General features: G+C 34.5%; 1 protein-coding gene across 2 annotated transcripts in view; it reads left to right on the forward strand.

Moving 5' to 3' along the window:
• LOC136031314 (ubiquitin-associated protein 2-like) overlaps positions 1-19,888 on the forward strand; it is a 91,915-nt gene that overhangs the window by 19,240 nt on the left and 52,787 nt on the right. For both annotated transcript variants that reach the window (XM_065710782.1, XM_065710783.1), the window contains exons 2-3: positions 13,425-13,653; positions 16,615-16,698. In XM_065710782.1, coding sequence (XP_065566854.1) covers positions 13,480-13,653; positions 16,615-16,698 — 258 coding nt within the window. In that variant the 5' untranslated portion in view covers positions 13,425-13,479. The remainder of the gene's footprint in view (positions 1-13,424; positions 13,654-16,614; positions 16,699-19,888) is intronic.

Consider the following 19,888-nt stretch of genomic DNA (forward strand, 5'->3'; position numbering starts at 1 on the left):
TCGAATTTTATTCCAATTCTTTAAGAATGTACCCTGAATCCCAAAAGCCATTTAATTAGAATAAATAGATTTTTTGAAGTTGCTCAAACTATTTTAGCATAAAGAGCAAGTTATTGATGAGGGGGCAAACCCACTCATATATGTAATAATTTCTGTTTGTTTTTAGTTTTAATGTTGCTCCTTATTTTAAGTTTTAATGTTGCTCCTTATTTTAGGCTGAAAAAACTTTTTAAAAATTTAATATCTAATTGCTTTTTAAATAATCCTGGGAAATCTAGCGCTCCCTTCAGTGAAATTCTCTTCTCCCATAAAAAATTCCTCCGTGGAAATATCATTCACATAACCCTGTCCCCCGTGATCCCCCCCAGAAAAATCCCCCCTGAAAATGTCTGTATAATTCCCAATAACCAATACTATATGTAAACAGTGGGCAAAGTTCATAACTTGCAGCCCTTCCTTTGGGGACTGTGGGGATTCAGTCATCTTCAAAGACATAGTTATTAAATTTTTTGACTATGTTGAACAAAATGGCTATCTCAAAATTTTGATCCGGTGACATTGGGAACAAATGAGCGTGGGAGGGGGCCTAGTTGCCCTCCAATTTTTTGATCACTTAAAAAGGGCCCTAGAACTTCTAATTTCCGTTCGAGTGAGCCCTCTCGTGACATTCTAGGATCACTTGGTTGATGCAATCACCCCTGGAAAACAAAACAAAACAATTAAACAGGCATCCATGATCTTTCTTCTGGTAAAAAATATAAAATTCCACATAGGAGCTTGAAACCTCTTCAGCAGGGTTCACTGAACCCTACTGTACCGCCCTACAGTAGTTTCCCCCTGTTTTCGAAAACAAGGCACATTTTCTCAGGTTTGTAGCTTTTGATGGGTAGGACTAAAGTTGATGAAACTTATATATTTAAAATCAACATAAAAATTCAATTCTTTTGATGTGTCTATTTATATCAGAATTTCGTTTTTAGTTTTTGTTACTCTTGAGTTGCATTGCTCTTTACTTTCAGCTTATTACAATGAACTGTTTTAAAGATACATTCCACTCAAAACATTTGTCAGATTAGGCTCTGTCTGATTGTTGCAGATATTACCCCATAGGCTGTGATGTTTCAGGACTTTTGGAAATGGAAAGGATTGCTAGGGCTAGATCTCTGAAGGAGCCATTTTCATAGATAATTGCACACACCTTGGTGGGCTGAATTTATAGTAGCCTATACAACACAAATCAGATTGGGAAACATAGAGGTTCAGTAAAATGTCTCTACGTTTTGGGTGATTTGCTGTCTAAAAGGCTGGTTACATGCTGTGCCTTTTAAATATTTTTACTGTGAATAAGGGAGACAGCTGAGCTAAGTCAAAGGACAGCATGTACATCCTGGCCATCAAAATGCTGTATGTACAACATCTCAGCAACGGATTTGGGGAATGAATTGCAACTTTTACGTAGTTTAGGAAAGGAAAAGGGAGACCAAAAATTATGGGCTGTATCCAGCCCACCTGAACAGTTTTGCAGTGCAAGTATTCTTGAGAATTAAAATGTACTCATGTCTTAGCATCAAGGTAAATAAAAAAACACTATGTAGTGCAAGATTGTTTAAATTTGTCTGTTTGCAATAGCTCTAAAATGGCTTATGGCATCAAGTTGATACTTTTATGGAGTGCTAGGAGACCAAGTGAACCTTCAGTTGTAATTTGGAGAAGGGAGATGGCCTGAAAATGTTTTTCTTTTTATCCACTAAAAGATCTCTGTACTGTAATCCTCTATGGGGCCCACAACCCATTTGCAATTAATGACCATGGTAAATTAAAAGATATTATTTGTTGCCAGGTGATTGATGCTATATATCTGCAATATACTGGGAATAGCTTTGGGGGATAAAGTTTAAACTTACATGGAATATTGGCTGGGGGAAGGGGGACAAGTGAACCTTGAATTTGGACTAGGGGATAGAGGGAAATGGTTCTAAAGTTTGGTCTCCAGTTTGTTTTTATATTTTTACATTAAGAGCCCCTTCTAGATTAGAATCAATCCATGGTAAAATCTTAAAGTAAGAAACCATGTGTTCCCAGGCTATTGAAATTGTGTGTCTACATTATTTCAGGGACAGCTTGGGGGATTTAACGGAGATTTTCAGGAGGTTGTGAGGGTCAAGTGGGGCTCATATTTGAGTTGGGGGAGGGGTTCAGGTAGATCAAAAGATGCTGTGTCCAGGCAATCACAATGGTATATCTGCTGTATCTCAGGAAAAACAAATGTCTACATGCCTTGTAAATAAAAATTTATAAGGTTGTTGGGGAATTGAGAGTCAAGGGTCGTCCTATTTTTTATTTAAATGGAGGAACTGTGGGGCCCAAAAACGTGGTTTTAGAGTATTGGATAGCTGCTCACTAGTAGGCTGTTGATCAATTTGAAGGGAAATTCAGATGCTTAAGGATTTAACCTCTGACCTCTAATCATTTAGAAGAACACATATCTGGATTAATACAAGAAGAAACATGCAGTATGGATGCTGAGGGAGTGACGGTTTCTCTCTTTCTGTGGAGATAAGGGTTTATTTTCGAAAATCATATTTTATTTCAAAAAGTAAATATACTGAATGATTCATTTTGTTTCATAGCATTGTTTTGCAGAAGTAAAACTTAGATGTAAAAATTGGGTTTGATGGGGCTGTAGCCCTTCTCATATTTGAAGTACCCTGTGTGGGATATTAAAAACAGACAAAATTATAAAAAATAAGTTTCATTTTTTGAAAATGAAACTAAAGAGTGACATGAAAGTTCAAAAGAAAAGGAAATTATTCCAAATAATTGTAAGTCTATTTTCTAAGCTTGGATCTATCTTTGAGCATCACAAACCACTGGAGTCAAGATTAGTTTGAAATTTTTTCTCTGTATAGCAGCCCACTAGATAAAGAAACTAATTAATCTTGTTTTAAGCCGATTAAATAAAAAAGCAAGTTTTTTTTTAACTGAAAGTAAGGAGCGATATTAAAACTTAAAACGAACAGAAATTACTTCGTATATGAAAGGGGCTGCTTCCTCATCAACGCCCCGCCCTTTACGCTAAAGTTTTAATGTCGCTCCTCACTTTCAGTTAAAAAAACTGTTTTTTTTTTAGTTTAATTTCTGAACGTTTTTGAATCAATGCATGCTTTGATTTTTGATCTCCGACGAAACTTGCATATTTATTTTTTTGACTAAATCGTTTTCTCATAGTGTTGATCGAATGATTTTGAGAAAAAAAAAGAGCGGGGGAGGAAGCCTAGTTGCCCTCCGATTTTTTGGTTAATTAAAAAGGCAACTAGAACTTTTAATTATTTACGACTGTTTTTATTAGTAAAAGATATACGTAACTTATAAATTAGGTTACGTAGTGAACTTTTGTATTATCATGTTTATATTACATATATGAGGGGTTCACCCCCTCGTCAGTACCTCGCTCTTTACACTAAAGCTTAAATTTTGTCCCAATTCATTAAGAATGACCCCTGAATCACAAACGCCATAGAATAAATAGTTGAAATTACTAAAATACTTTAGCTTAAAGAGCGAGGTATTAAGAGGAGGCGAGCCCCTCGTAAGCGTAATAATTTCTGTTCATTTTAAGTTTTAATGCTGCTTTTAATGCAGTTTTAATCCTTACTTCCAGTTGAAAAAACTTCTACATATTTATTTTTTCATTTTTTTTTTTTTAAATAATGCTAGAAAATCCTGCAATCCCTTCATGGAAATTCTCTTCCCCCATGACAAATTTCTCGATGGAAAGTTCCCTCAAAATATCCCCCTCTTTCCTCCCCCCAACCAAAAAATGCCCCTGAAAACGTCTATACACTTCCCAATAACCATTGCTATATGTAGGCATTGGTCAAGTTTTTATTTTGTAGCCCCTCCCACGGGGACTGTGGGGGAGTAAGTCGTCCCCAAAGACATAGTTATAAGGTTTTTCGACTACGCTGAATAAAATGGCTATCTCAGAATTTTGATCCGTTGACTTTGGGAAAATAATTAGAGTGGGAGGGGGACTAGGTACCCTCCAATTTTTTTGGTCACTTAAAACGGGCACTAAAACATTTCATTTCCGTTAGAATGAGCCCTCTCGCAACATTCTAGGACCACTGGGTCGATACGATCACCCCTGGAAAAAAAAACAACCAACAAAGAAAGAAATAAACATTAATCCGTGATCTGCCTTCTGGCAAAAAATACAAAATTCCATATTTTTGTAGACAGGAGCTTGAAACTTCTACAATAGGGTTCTCTGATACGCTGAATCTGATGGTCTGATTTTCGTTAAGATTTTATGACTTTTAGGGGGTGATTCCTCCTATTTTCTAAAATAGGGCAAATTTTCTCAGGCTCGTAACTTTTGATGGGTGAGATTAAACTTGATGAAACTTATATATTTAAAATCAGCATTAAAATGCGATTCTTTTGATGTAGCTATTGGTATCAAAATTACAGTTTCTAGAGTTTTGGTTACTATTGAGCCGGGTCGCTCCTTACTACAGTTCATAGAGAGGCAAAATTTAAGGTAGATTGTGAAAACACGTTTCTGGGTCCCACATTTCATCCACCTGTCGGGGGAATGAGAGGCAAGGGACTTCCTATTCTTTATTTCGATGGAGGAAATGTGGGGCCCAAAAACATATTTTACGAAACTTATGGCTATAGAGTATTGTAGTGAGTTTGACTCACTATTGTAGTTTGATTCTTTGCCACAATTCAACTTTTTAAAACAATTAAAAACTTTAGCGTAAAGAGCGAGGGATTGCGGAGGGGACAACCCATTTCATATACGGAGTAATTTCTGTTCCTTTTAAGTTTTAATGTCGCTCCTTACTTTCAGTTAAAAAAACTAGTTTTTTTATTTAATATTTTAAAAAGTAAATACTCTGAATGATTTATGTTTCTTGAAGCATATTTTTGTAGAAGTTAAACTTGATGTAAAATTGGGTTTGATGGGGCTGTAGCCCTTCTCATATTTGAAGTACCCTGGGTGCAATACTAAAAACAGACAAAAATTATATACAAAAAGTTTTTTTTTGTAAATGAAAGTAAAGAGTGATATGAAAGCTCAAAAGGAAAAAAATTATTCCAAATATAAGCAAGTCTTCCTCCTCCCCAACACCCTATTTGTTAAACTAAAGATAGATTCTTTTTCATCCCAATGTTTTAAAAACAAATGCTCAAACACGAAGTCAATTGGAATGGGATAAAATTGATTTTTTACAGTGCTTCAAGAATAGATGAGCTTTTTGCTTTAGATTCAATTAAAACATTAAAACATTTAGTTCAAATTTTTTTTTAAAGCCAATTGGTAAGTAAAAAAAAATGCAATTGATACAATTTTATATTTTTAATTGCAAAACTACATTTTCTATACTCGTAAATACTTTAAGTTAAGCATTATAAAACTAGCATGAAAAGCAGGGTATTGAGGAAGATAGAACCCCTCATATACATAATTTTGTATGTGTGTTTGTTTTCAATTGGAAACTCTTTTTTTTCTTTTCTTTTTAATGTTACTCAGATCTTACTTTACTGGCTATCTGATTCTGATTTTATTAGTTCTGCTGAGGTGTACAAATTTTTCCCCAGTTGACTGTCCTCTTCCCATATGGATTGATTCTCTATCCTCCCATTGCTTTTGCTGTGCTCCTGGAGACAAAGTCCATCAAAATATTCTATACAACTAAGGATATAACGTACCCTGCTTACTTCTTGATTTGGTACAAAACCCTCATGTTATACATTAACTTCAGCAATGTATATCCCATCCATAGCCCTAATCACTTAAATGTATTTATCTGGTATTCAATACAAGCATACAACCTTTGCTGAAGTTTCTCTGTCAGGTGAATAAACAAATTGCTCATAATCTATTCAACTGGGGACTAAGGGGATTTGGTCATTCAGGTACTTATTAATTATTAATATAAGAGTAAAGATTTGATTGATGCATCCTATCCCCTTCCTAAAACCACACTAGCTACTATTAGATGATCTCCTTTGTGTTGTATTCGTCGTGTCAGTCTTCAGTTTATATAACATTATCAATAAGTTTAATTATCTTACCATTATTTGGTAAAAACTTATAAGGACCACAAAAAAAACATCAACACAATACACAGTAAAAACATAAATAAGTATAAATTCATTGATTTTTAGTATTTTTTTTTATGCTTGCAATTAAAAACTAATGCTGGAATACATTTTGTTTGAAGCATTGCACCATTATAGTTTATCGTATGAACCATTTTATGACCAAATACTGTATTGGTTATGACTGGATTGTTAAACCTGCATAATTGCAGTAATCAAACCATTACTGTTTTCTTTTCCTGCATCAAATTTACCCAGGCTACAATACCATCTATCCTATTTTTACTGCCCTTGGCATTAAAATTCCCTAATAAAAGTGCCATATTTCTACTTGGGATCCTGTAGCTGTAAGTAAAATTCACCTGAGATAATACTATCTCCATCAGTTAGTTCTACTGGGGCATGTACTTCTATGATTGATACTCTGCACTTTTTAGTCATAAAATGAGAAATCAGCTTTCTATTATTAATGCCTTTCCAGCCTAATTAAGACTTGGCAGCTTCCTTATTCGTCATGTATGACAAACAAGAAAATGATTAATTATATAATTAGATAACTGAGAAAACAAGGGTAATATCAGCCAGTGGACAGAAAAGAAGCAAAAAGGACAAAAGCAGATATTTTGGCAAGAACCTCCCCCAAGCTGCCTTCAGTGTTAAAAAAAAGAGAGAAGAAAATCTAACCAAAGTTAAACGTTAGTTTCTGTTCTTTTTTTGAGCACTGAAGATGACTTGGCAGAGGCTCTTGCCAAAATTTATACTTTTGTCCTTTTTGCTTCTTTTCTGTCCACTGACTGATATTACCATCGTTTTCTCAGGCATTTAATTGTGTTATTTGTTTTTCTTGTTTGTCATACATCTTGAATTGTCAGCTTTGTCTTAGAATGTATTTTCCTTATTGACCATAAGTCCTACTTCCTGCCTATGCACCTCATTCGTCCCATTGAGTAAATGAAGTATAATGTCTCCCAATTTAATATTTTGCCCCTGGGATTAGCGTTTCTGAAACTCCTAATAAGTCCAGGTTGAAGCGTCTGAATTTATGTTCTAACATTTCAAGTTGCATTTTTTGTGTCCTTTAAATCATTGAAATTGTTATTGCCTCAAGAAAAGCAATGGTCGCACACAACCAATGCAGGACTGGGACTAAAACATCTACTCAAGTCTATTCAAAGCACCTCAGCTGGCTTAGAACTGGGCAGTAAGGAAACCTGGGACCTCCAGTGTGAATGGAGGCTTGACGCATTCCTGGGTCCTTGGTTACAACCTAGTTTTCCATACTTGATGATGATCTTCTGTCAACAAGTCAAAATCCTGCACATGCAGTCTCAAGCCTATCACCTCTGACTCATTATATATTCATGCCTACAAATATTATGCCGCTAGGGGGAGGCAACCCATAATAGGTAACTTAGTTAGGAAGAAGTTTCTTAGCGCAGGAAAGCCCGTCAAAACAAAACAAACCCAGAAGAATTATCGCGTTAATCAGAATCCAATGCTGTGTTGTTTACTAGGCTATAATTTCCTCAAGGGATGCCACTCCTCAAGTTCACCCGTGAGCACTGTCAGCAGTCATGGGTTTTGTTATTATAAATCGTGAAAGGTCCAACCTTATGCCTTGAAGCCACACGAGCAGGATTTTCTTGTCCTGGATAGGGATGTATAAAGGAGCGATGGAGAAAAAGTTAACTTTGTTTCAACAGTAGAATAACTCCAATCTTTTATACACAGCCTATCCTCGTCAGGGTTATATGCTAAGCGTTAATAGTGATGAATTAACAGGAATTTAGAAAAAAGGTTATTATTGACAGGGAAAAGTCTAATTCACATGTAAAATAATCTTATGCAAACAACATATTATGTAGCCAATATTTGATAATAGAAGAAAAGAATATAATAGAAAAGAAATAGAAGGACATAGTGCTTGACCATATTTTTGTTATAGGCTAAATGGTTGTATGATTGGAAATTTTTAGTTGTTAATTTATCAATCAAAGCAAAGAAAAAATCATCAGGATATTCATGAAACTCTAAAAAAAGATCTCTAAAAAAAAAAAAAAAAAAATGTTCAATTTCTAGTAAAAATCTAAAAATTTTGGTAAATTACAATGATAATTCAAGGAAAAAGAATAAAAAAACCAGGTAATTTTCTACTCTATATAATAAATCACCCATTGAATCCTTTATCCTATTGCACTTTACTTAGTTAGTCTTGATACGAAGTCGGTTACATATTGACTCTCAATCGTAAGATTGATAGAAAGCAAATGTAAGCAAAAAGAAACGAAAAGTGTGCTTAAAGATTAAATTCTAAAATTGAGGGAAAGACAGAGGAAGAAACAAAAAAGCGAGAAATATTCACCTTTCCATAAGTCTGGGATTTTTTTGGACTATGAAATAGGAATATTCCTGACTCTACTCATTCCTGACTCTTAAGTCTATTAAAGTAATTCAAAGGGTCAATAACATCAAATTTTATTGTAAAACACTGATCCAAAAAATATTAAAAACAAATAATTTTGCATTTGTCCAAACGAATTATTACTCTAAGGCTAATGAATAAATGGACATTTTGCTCTATAGCACTTCAAACCATATCGACACAATTTCTTCACATATTTGTATGTTCTGTGCATCTTCTGCTGGTAGCATTGCTTTCCTTTCAAATTGACAATATCCCCGAGTCTATCTTTGATGCTCATTCTTTTTGACTTTGGTTGAGTTATTTGGCTGTCTGTCAACAATTCAGAATCTTTGGAGTCTCTGTTGCTATTGACAACTTCTCCAAGTCTTTCAAATACACTCCGTTTTTTTGAATTCGGCTGTCTAATCTGCACTCGGTTTGTAGTATTCTTACAAGTAACGTTGCAAAAATCAGTCGAATTACGTGTTGATGCTTCAACTGCTACTCTTGCATCCACAGTTTGATTATTGGAGACTTCTACTTTAAGAACTTGTGAATTATTTGGTTGTCTAACCCACACTCGGTTTGGAGTCTTCTTGGAAGTAAGGTTGGAATAATTCGTCAAGTTAAATTTTGGTACTTCAATTGATGCTCTTGCAGTCTTACAAATCGATGCTCTTGCATTCACATTTTCATCATTGCAGGGTTTAACTGTAGGAACATCACTTGTATTCTTTGTAATAAAACCAACTCCAGTTAACAAGAAATTCACAATCTCGGCATAAATTTCATTTTTAATCCTGTAGCTGAACCGTTTTTTTTCATTTATTTCTGCATCGCGGCTTCTGAACTTCTCATTATCAGTATAAGCTTTGAATGCTTGTTGATAGAATTTCTCGTTCAGCATTTTCTTTGTAAATTCTTCAAAAGTAGTAGTTTCCATTTTTAAAACTCTATAAAATGCTCACACATAAGCGTTCTAAGATATACTAAGTACTCTGCATTCACCTCGAGGCTATATATGCTTGGGATGACGTCACGTTATGTTTGTACCAGCTGTTTTTTTTCTGACCACATGACGTCATGTTTTCTTTATATCAGCTGTTTTTTTCCTGGCCGCATGACGTCATTGCGTTCATGATTGATACGCGTGATAACCGAATTTTTGTAACGTGTAGGATGAGTAGGGTTAAGGCCTCATTCACGTACTGATCTATATTAATTACTAATTTAGGAAAACAGTCTTCCCTTTCTCTTTCTCTTTTTTTTGTTTTTTTTTTTTGTTTTGTTGTATTGGTGATTTCTTTTTTCACTATATAATTACAGCGAAAAAAAGTGGTGTTATGTTTTGTTTGCTGTGTGGTTTTTGATTAAGGGTTCTGCAACTAAAAATTGTTACATCAAGAAAAAATTGGACCAAATTTTGCAAGTAAGTAGTGCATATAGAGGTTAAAATGCTACAAGAGCTAATGTTTATTTATTCATTAGTCTTATAGGTATAATGTTTTCAGACACACCAATATTAAATTGTCTTTTTTTATTATTATTTTGGATCAATGTTGTGCAGTAAAGTTTAATCTTATTCCTAAGTTGGATTACTTTAATAGACTTAAGAGTCAAGATTGAGGCAAATAATGAAGAAATAGTCAGGAATAAGCTGATTTAATCGCCCTGGAATAATTTCTAAGGTTTTGTGGGTAAATTACACTAAAGTTATAAATTAAAAGTAAAATATTTTTTTTATGCTAAAGTTCGAATTTTTGTCCCATTTCTTTAAAAATGACTCCTGAATAACAAAGTAAATAACTAAAAAAGACTTTAGCGTAAAGAGCGAGGTATTGAGGAGGGGACGAACCCCCTCATATACGTAATAATTTCTGTTTGTTTTAAGTTTTAATGTCGCTCCTTACTTTCAGTTGAAAAAACTTTTATTTATTTATTTAATTTCTTATGGTTTTGAGATAATGCTGGGAAATTCGGCTCCCCTCTATGGAAAATTCCCTTCCCCCATGAAATATCCTCCTACGTAACTCCCCCCAGACCCCCACAAGAAAAATACCCCCTGAAAACGTCCGTAAGCTTCCCGATAACCAATATTATGTGTAAATAATTGGCATAATTCATAACTTGTAGCCCTTTCCTTGGGGACTGTGGGGATTAAGTCATCCTCAAGAACATAATTTATTATATTTTTTGACTATGCTGAACAAAGCGCCCATCTCAAAATTTTGATCCGGTGACTGGGAAAAAATGAGCGTGGGACGGGGCCTTGTTGTCCTCCAATTTTTTCGGTCACTTAAAAAGGTCACTAGAACTCTCAATTTTCGCTAGAATGTGCCCTCTCGCGACATTCTAAGACCACTGGGTCGATACGATCACTCCTAAAAAAAAAACACGAAAAACAAAAAACAAAAACACGTATCTTTGATCTTTCTTCTGGCAGGCAAAAAATAAAAAATTTCACATTTTTGCAAGTGGGAGCTTGAAATCTAGACAGTAGTGTTCTCTGATACGGTGAATTTGATGGTGTGATTTTCATTAAGATTCTATGACTTATAGGGGATGTTTCCCCCTTTTTTGAAAGTAAGGCAAATTTTCTCAGTTTCGTAACTATTGATTGGTATGACTAAACTTGATGAAACTTATATATTTAAAATCAGTATAAAAATCCGATTCTTTTGATTTATGTTTTGGTATCAAAATTCCGTTTTTTGAAGTTCCAGTTACTATTGAGCCAGATCGCTCCTTACTACCTACTTACTACCTTACAGTTTGTTACCACAAACTGTTTGAAAAGGCTGCAGCTTTACATTTCATAATTTTGGACCAAAAGGGTTGGGAAAATTTATGAGGGACGAAATTATTTCTAAACAGTTTTTAAAGACATTCTAGCGCACTTTATGATTATTATTATCATGTCTCTATCCTTTCAAACAGTTCGTGGTAACGAACTGTAATAAGGAGCGACCCGGCTCAATAGTAAACGAAACTCTAAAAAACAGAATTTTGATGCTAAAAGATACATCAAAAGAATCGGATTTTCATGCTGATTTTAAATATATAAGTTTTATCAAATTTAGTCTTTGTCATCAAAAGTTACGAGCCTGAGAAAATTTGTCTTATTCTGGAAAATTTGGGGATTATAGAAGGATGCCTCCAATTTCATCGTATCGATCAAGTGGTCCTAGAATGTTGCAAGAGGGCTCATTCTAATGGGAATGAAAAGTTCTAGTTCTCTTTTAAGTGACCAAAAAAAATTGGATTGCACCCAGGCCCTCTCCCACGCTCATTTTTTTCTCAAAGTCAACAGATCAAAATTTTGAGATAGCCATTTTGTTCAACATAGTTGAAAACCATAATAACTATGTCTTTGGGAATGCCTTACTCCTCCACAGTTCCTGTGGGAGGGACTGCAAGTTACAAACTTTGAACAGTGTTTACATACAGCAATGGTTATTGGGAAGTGTACAGACCTTTTCAGGGGTATTTTTTTGGTTTGGGGGTGGGATTTAGGGGAGGGGACTATGTGGGAGGATCTTTCATTGGAGGAATATGTCACGGGGGAAGAGAAATTCAATGAAAAGGGGGCGATATTTTCTAGCATTGCTATAAAAAAAAAACAATGAAAAAATAAACATGAAACATTTTTTTTCAATTGAAAGTAAGGAGTAGCATTACAACTTAAAACGAACAGAGATTATTACGCATATGAGGGGTTCTAAAAATACTTTAGCTTAAAGAGCGAGGTATTTAGGGAGAGATAAATACCTCATTCATTATACTAAAGTATTTTTAGTAATTTTAGCTATTTATTCTACGGCCTTTCTGATTCAGGGGTCATTCTTAAAGAATTGGGACAAAACTTAAGATTTAGCCTCGTATACATAATATAAATATAAGAATATAAAAGTTTGTTACGAAAGTTAATTCTTAAGTTATGTATATTTTTTACTAATAAAACGTTCGTTAAATATTAAAAGTTCTAGTTGCCTTTTTAAGTAACCGAAAAATTAGAGGGCAACTAGGCTTCCTTCATTTTAATAATTATGTGCGGAGAGCCAAAATCAAACATGCATTAATTCAAAAACGTTCAGAAATTAAATAAAAAAACTAGTTTTTTTTAACCGAAAGGAAGGAGCGACATTAAAGCATAAAACGAACAGAAATTACTCCGTATATGAAATGGGTTGTCCCCTCCGCAATCCCTCGCTCTTTACGTTTGACTCTTTGTCACAGTCCGACTTTTTAAAACAGTAAAAAACTTTAGCGTAAAGAGCGAGGGATTGCGGAGGGGACAACCCATTTCATATACGGAGTAATTTCTGTTCGTTTTAAGTTTTAATGTTGCTCCTTACTTTTAGTTAAAAAAACTAGTTTTTTTTATTTAATCCATCCAAGAGTCTCTTCCCAGAATGGTGTATAAAATTAGGCTTATTAACATGTTTCTTGTTTTTGGAATTATTCATTAATAAAGTTTTGGTGTTGATTTGCTGTGGGAACTGCTAAGAATTTTAAGGGGGAAATATGGGGGATTTATGAATGTTATTATTATGTAAGCTAGCAAAGTTACAATTCTAAGAATTAATTGTAGTAAAAAAAAATTGCCAAGAAAAGTCAATTTCTTGTTTAAAGTCAAAATACCATTTATCTCTCTCCCCCCTCCTCCGTTTATAATCATGAAACAATAAGATTATAGAAATATGTTGCCGGAGGAACTATCATGATTGAGTTTATAACTTTTCATAAGAATTCATTAAAATTACATTGGAACAGAAACAATCTTTCAAAATTAGAGCATAGTGTTAAAATATAATTTTTCTTTTCCTACAGATTAGAATGCCAAAATCTTCCTTAAGTATTGAAGTAGATATTCCTAAATGTAATTCAAGATACACAATTTTTTTAGGTCTGTAAATACTGCATGTACATAGAAAAGCTTTTGGCTTAGTGTGATTACCACTATGGCAGTTGGAAGTAAAGGATCTTCAGGAGGAGGAGGACGCAATCAAAACAAGACAAAACCAGCAGACAGTCAGCCAAATCGGGAACAACTAAAAGGGACCTCAAAATCTATAGAACCCATTGTACCTGCAAAAGTAGAGGCTATACAAAAACCAGAACCTCCCAAAATACAGGTATTTAATTACTGAAAGTTTAAATATCTGTGTTACACAAAAATTATTTTTTATAGCCATTTGGTGGGAGCGAGCCTACTTTTTTTTCTTTTTTTTTTTAGACTGTTGACCTTTATCTGAGACTTACTTGTAAAAACGAACATCTGAATAAAGATTTTATTAAAATACCTCTCCTATTCTTTCCCATATGCCTGGTTTAAGTAATAGCAACGAAATCATTTGGATATCTACTAAGCCCAAATGCCGGCCACGGCCTTACACTAATTTAATCATTTGCTCATTTTACTATTCACCCGGACATAATGCTTATTATCGTTGTAATTTTCATGATAGGTACAAGCAAGTCCTGTGACAAGACTTGCTTTTTAGTCTGACTCAAATTAAATACTAGCATCAAAGCCTCCCAAATATACGCATATACGAAAGTGTCTATTAAAAGGGTTGAGGACGGGAGGATTAGTCCTAAATTATCAGTGGGTGCTGTACAGTGTGTATCTTCGAAGAAGTTGATTTTCAAACTAAATAGCTTCCATCTCCACTGTCGTCTTGAAAATAATCATGTAGGATAAAGTTTCAGTGGCATTTAAATGCATTGATACTTATGCTCAAGATTCAGAAGCGTGATTACCCAAAGTATTTTGTTAAATTTGAAAAATTGCGTTAATTACAGGCCAATTATTTGGCCTGTATGTATTAGACCAATATATTTGGTATCAGCATAAAAATCCAATTCTTTGATGGACCTATTGTTATCGAAACTCTTGGTTTTTGGGGTCTTTGGACTATTTTGAAAAAAATGAATGTCTCAAAATTTTGACTCGATGCGCTTAGGGAAAAGAGGGTGGGGGTGGGAGGAGGTTTCTAGTTTCCCTTTAATCGGTGGAGCAGAGCGGGTAAACTTTCGTTGGCGTTCCTCCCGAATATTTACTGTGTGTCGGTCCCTGTCCACAAACAAATTAAAGACACTAAAAAACTTTGTTTAATGAACAAAAAGGGGACAGTCCCCTTATATACAAGGTAGTTCCGTTCTTATATACGTTCTTTATATAAATTACATAAAAAAACTAGTTTTTTAACTGAAAGTAAGGAGCGACATTAAAACTTAAAACGAACAGAAATTACTTCGTATATGAAATGGGTTGTCCCCTCCGCAATCCCTCGCTCTTTACGCTAAAGCTTTTAATTGTTTTAAAAAGCAGAATTGTGGCAAAGAGTCAAACTTTAGCGTAAAGAGTGTGGGATTGCGGAGGGGACAACCCATTTCATATACTTAGTAATTCTGTTCGTTTTAAGTTTTAATGTCGCTCCTTACTTTCAGTTAAAAAAACTAGCTGATCGTTTTTGAATTAATGCATGTTTGATTTTGGCTCTCCACACATAAATTATTAAAATGAAATTTGCATATTAATTCCTATTTTGGCTAAATGGATTTCTCTTAGTTTTGATCAGACGATTTTGAGAAATAAGGGGTGGGGAAGGAGGCCTAGTTGTCCTGCAATTTTTCGGTTACATAAAAAGGCAACTATGAATTTTAATTTTTAACGTATGTTTTTATTAGTAAAAAAAATACGTAACTTAAGAATTAACTTACATTACAAACTTATATATTCTTAAATTTTTATTATGTATATGAGGGGGTTTGTACCCTCGTTAATACCTCGCTCTTTACACTAAATTGTAAGTTTTGTCCTAATTCTTTAAGAATGACCCCTGAATCAGAAAGGCCGTAGAATAAATAGTTGAAATTACTAAACATACTATAGCATAAAGAGCAAAGTATTTATCTCCTCCTAAATACCTCGCTCTTTATGCTAAAGTATTTTTAGAACCCCTCATATGCGTAATCATCTCTGCTCATTTTAAGTTTCAATGTTACTCCTTACTTTCAATTGAAAAAACTTTTCCATGTTTATTTTTTCATTGTTTTTTTTTTATAGTAATTTTAGAAAATCCTGCGCCCTTTTAATTGAATTTCTCTTCCCCCGTGACATATTTCTCCAAGGAAAGATCCTCCCACATAGCCCCCTCCCCTCAACCCCACCCCCAAAATAAAAAAAAATCCCCTGAAAACGTCAGTACACTTCCCAATAACCATTATTATATGTAAACACTGGTCGAAGTTTTAACTTGCAGCCCTCCCCCAGGGACCGTGGGGGAGTAAGTCATTTCCAAAGACATAGTTATTATGGTTTTTGACTATGCGGAACAAAATGGCTATCTCAAAATTTTGATCCGTTGACTTTGGAGAAAAAATGAGCGTGGGAGGGGGCCTAGGTGCCCTCCATTTTTTTGTCATTTCTGTTAGAATGAGCCCTCTTGCGACATTCTAGGACCACTTGGTCGATACGATGACCCCTGGAAAAAAAAGAAAAAAACAAACAAATAAACACGCACCCGTGATTTGTCTTCTGGCAAAAAATACGAAATTCCACATTTTGTAGATAGGAGCTTGAAATTTTTGCTGTAGGGTTCTCTGATACGCCGAATGCGATGGTGTGATTTTCGTTAAGATTCTGTGACTTTTCGGGGGTGTTTCCCCCTATTTTCCAAAATAAGGCAAATTTTTTCAGGCTCGTAACTTTTGATGACAAAGACTAAATTTGATGAAACTTATATATTTAAAATCAGCATGAAAATCCGATTCTTTTGATGTATATTTTAGCATCAAAATTCCGTTTTTTAGAGCTCCATTTACTATTGAGCCGGGTCGCTCCTTACTACAGTTCGTTACCACGAACTGTTTGAAAATTCATGTAAATAAATTTATTATATTAATTAAGATTGTATTTTTTTAGACCTTCTTGAAGTAGACAAACTAATGCTTTCATGCGCACGATTCTTTCATGATGTTTTCCAGTTTTAGTTCAAAATTAATTTAAATAATAATTTTTTTTTTTTTATAAAAAGACAAACTTAATTATTTTACTTTCCTGTTTTGCTAACCTGATTCTTCTTTTATAGCCAACTGCTGAACAGATTAGATTAGCACAGATTACAGCATCTAGTAGAAGAGATGATCCTGATGTAGAGGATAAAGTAAAACAGGTACCTTTTTTCCATAAAACTTTTGCATCTTCTAAAGTCGTATTTGATTAAGCTTTTTTGATGTATAGAATCTCAGCTTTGTGTCAGAACAGACTTACAGTTATTGAGATTCTGATTTAATGATTCACAATAACAGTCTAATAACAGCAAATTCAGTTCAACCTGCTAAAAATAAGAAGTAGTATTTAGCGATCAGAACCATACTATTAAAATTAGAGTTGATAAAATAACTTGATTGCTCTTCATCAGTTTTATTTATACTTCACGATCTCCAGCCATTTAATGATTTTTGTCGCCTATAGCCTGAATCATAAAGCACTTATAAATTGGTGGAATCGGAGATTTTTTAACTGGCAATTCTGCAGCATTTATTCTACTAATATTTGAAGAAAACTTCAATTCTGCCTAAAAGCTTCTTTTTTAATAGACGCTTGTTCTGGATTTATGATATGCGTGTTTATATGTATATAACAATCAAGTGTAAACACTCAACGCTTCCATACTAAAATTAGATCATTTGCCCGTAATCTTTCTGAGTTGGGTTGGCAATATCCCCATCTTTGGTTTGTTCTTCTTCTTCTGTTTTAGCAAACTAGGGCTGTTCAGTCGAGACTATTCAGTCTTTTTCCTTTTGGTTCACTCTGTGACATGAACAGAGCAACTGAATTGGTTGCTTCTTATTTATCTCGAATCTGCTCAAATTTCATTCATTAAATCTTTTGATTCTAGGAGCTGAAATATAAGAAGATAAATATCGAGTTTTGAGCTCTGTGTCTAGGTATAGTCAGATAGACTCTTAGTTGATAGCGATACTTTGTGGTGTTTGATGCACAACAGTTTTTACAGTTTATGTAATTGCATTAAGTTGAGCAAATTTTTGTTCGTTCTTCTTTTCTCCGTAATCTTCTTCTTGGGACAATTCAATTGTGGCTGAATGAGATGTTGTCTTGCTACGTAGTTACTCTTATGTCGTAAAAAATATGTTTGTATTATGGTAATGGCGTCACTAAAAACACTGCTTATCAAATTAAATATTCAAAATATGGATAAATATGAAAATATGGTAAATCAGCTAATTAGGTAAAATATTCGGTAACGTCATAGTAGGGTTTATCTAATTCAATAAAGGCAGCCTTTATGGAAGTTGTTGATAAAATTATAATTTACCGAAATTTGTGTGATCGTTATTGTAATTTTTGCCAAAACACGGGTAAGAAAGTTTAACTTCTCAAAGGGCCTTATCCAGGGGGGTCACCCAGCTTGCCCCCTCCCCTCCAAAAAAACAACTTGAACTACTATATATGGTGTTGCATGTTTAGATCCATTAAGCTACTAGTATTCTGGTCCCTGCCCTGTGCTTTTCCAAAATATATAGAATTTTCTCTTTTAAAAATCATCCACCCCTTTTCATCCAAGACCCATCTACAAATAGTTGGGCACATCCATTACATTTCTTCTTTTTTTAAACTGTTTGAAGTGTTTGATTGTAGCATGGGATCCAAGTTCTTTCTTTTGTGTGTGTGTGTGTGTGTGTGGGAGGAGGAGGAGAGAAATTTTAGCTTAACCTCTGGGATGATTGATGTCCTTGGCGACTCTTTTTCTGTTTTATAATTTGAATTTTACCGTGTTCTAGTTTGATGGTGTATTGTGTCCTGGCTGTAGTTAATGGCATCAGTGGGTGATTTTTGGGTTCTCGCCGGCAAGATCTGGCTTCTGGAAAAAAGAAATGGCGAAGGGTTGTTTCCAATTTTGTCAAGTATCTTATAGTTAAGAGCTTGCACCTGCTTTCAATTGGGGGAAGACCTTCTTGTAGAAGGTTTTGAATCTTTGTTGTTTTCCTACATCCTGTAGCAAGGCGAATTGCTGGATTTTGTACACATTCTAGTTTGTTGAAGAGTTATTTTGAACACTTTCCATAGATAATCAGACCACACTCAATGGCTTGTCTGATGTACTGTGTGTAGGGTTAAAGGAGGGCTGTATCCATACTGCCTCAATTTGTTCCACATAGTCTTTGCATAATTGTCATTTTTTTCGTGCATGATTGTATGATATGGTCAATATGAGGTTTGAAGGCAAGCGAGTTGTCTAGGATTATTCCAAAATATTTAGCTGCATTGGTAGTTGGGATTGTAGAAGTTCCTTGGGTAACTGGTTGTAATTATACTTTTCGTCTATGATGGAAATATATGATCACTGATTGGGGGACTGATATCGGTAGTTTCATACTGGTAGAAATGATTTGGAGGCTGTTTACAATAATTTAGAGTTCGGTTGCAACTTCAGCAAATGACTTTCCTGTTGCCTATGCTCCAATGTCATCTGCACAAATTACATGTGGTGAATCAATTTTCGATACTGTCATATATTAAACGAATAATAAACAGCTGATTACAGATCTCTCTGGGAGTCCCTTTTCAATAAGTCTTGAGGTTGATAGTTTCCAATTTGCTTTAACTTTGTGAGTTCTATTGTCTAGAAAGTTGTCAATAAATTTCCAATTCGTTGAGGGAAACTTAATGTATGTAGTATTTCCCCTAGTATTTCTTTTTGTCAATTATCATGTTCTGCTTCTAATTCAATCAGTACAGCACCCAGTAGTAATCCTTCATTCACAGTTTTCTATGCATCTGTGACAAGTTTCATAATGGTGTCTATAGTTTAATAGTAAGGTCTAAATCCAGCTTGATATTTTGGGAGGATGTTATTGGTCTTTGTATACCACTGGATACGGTCGTACACCATTCTCTCATGTAACATACCAAGGGCTGGTAAACATACTATTGGTCTGTATGAATTAGTGTCATCTTTGGGTTTCCCTCGTTTAGCCACAGGTGTTATAATTGCTTGTTCCATTGCTGGAGGAACACTCCTTGTGTGTAGCAGAGGTTAAATGTATGGATTGGAGCTTAGAAATTTTTTGGGACATTTGATACCCATGAGATACGGATTTCATCTTCTCTTGGACTTGCTTTCTGATTCATTTTATTAACTGCTTGCTTAAATTCATTTGTTTTAAAGGGTTGTGTAATGGGCGTTGGCTCATAAACTGGATTTAATCTTTCATTTTGCCTTTGCTCATTTAACTCTTCTTTCTGGGCAAACCTCTTTTGATAGATGTCAACAAATGCTTCAGCTTTTTTGCTATCATCTTCAAGTTGGATACCAGATACAAGTAGGGATTCTTAAT

This window comes from Artemia franciscana, chromosome 9 (assembly GCF_032884065.1).
Source record: "Artemia franciscana chromosome 9, ASM3288406v1, whole genome shotgun sequence".
Taxonomy (NCBI): domain Eukaryota; kingdom Metazoa; phylum Arthropoda; class Branchiopoda; order Anostraca; family Artemiidae; genus Artemia; species Artemia franciscana.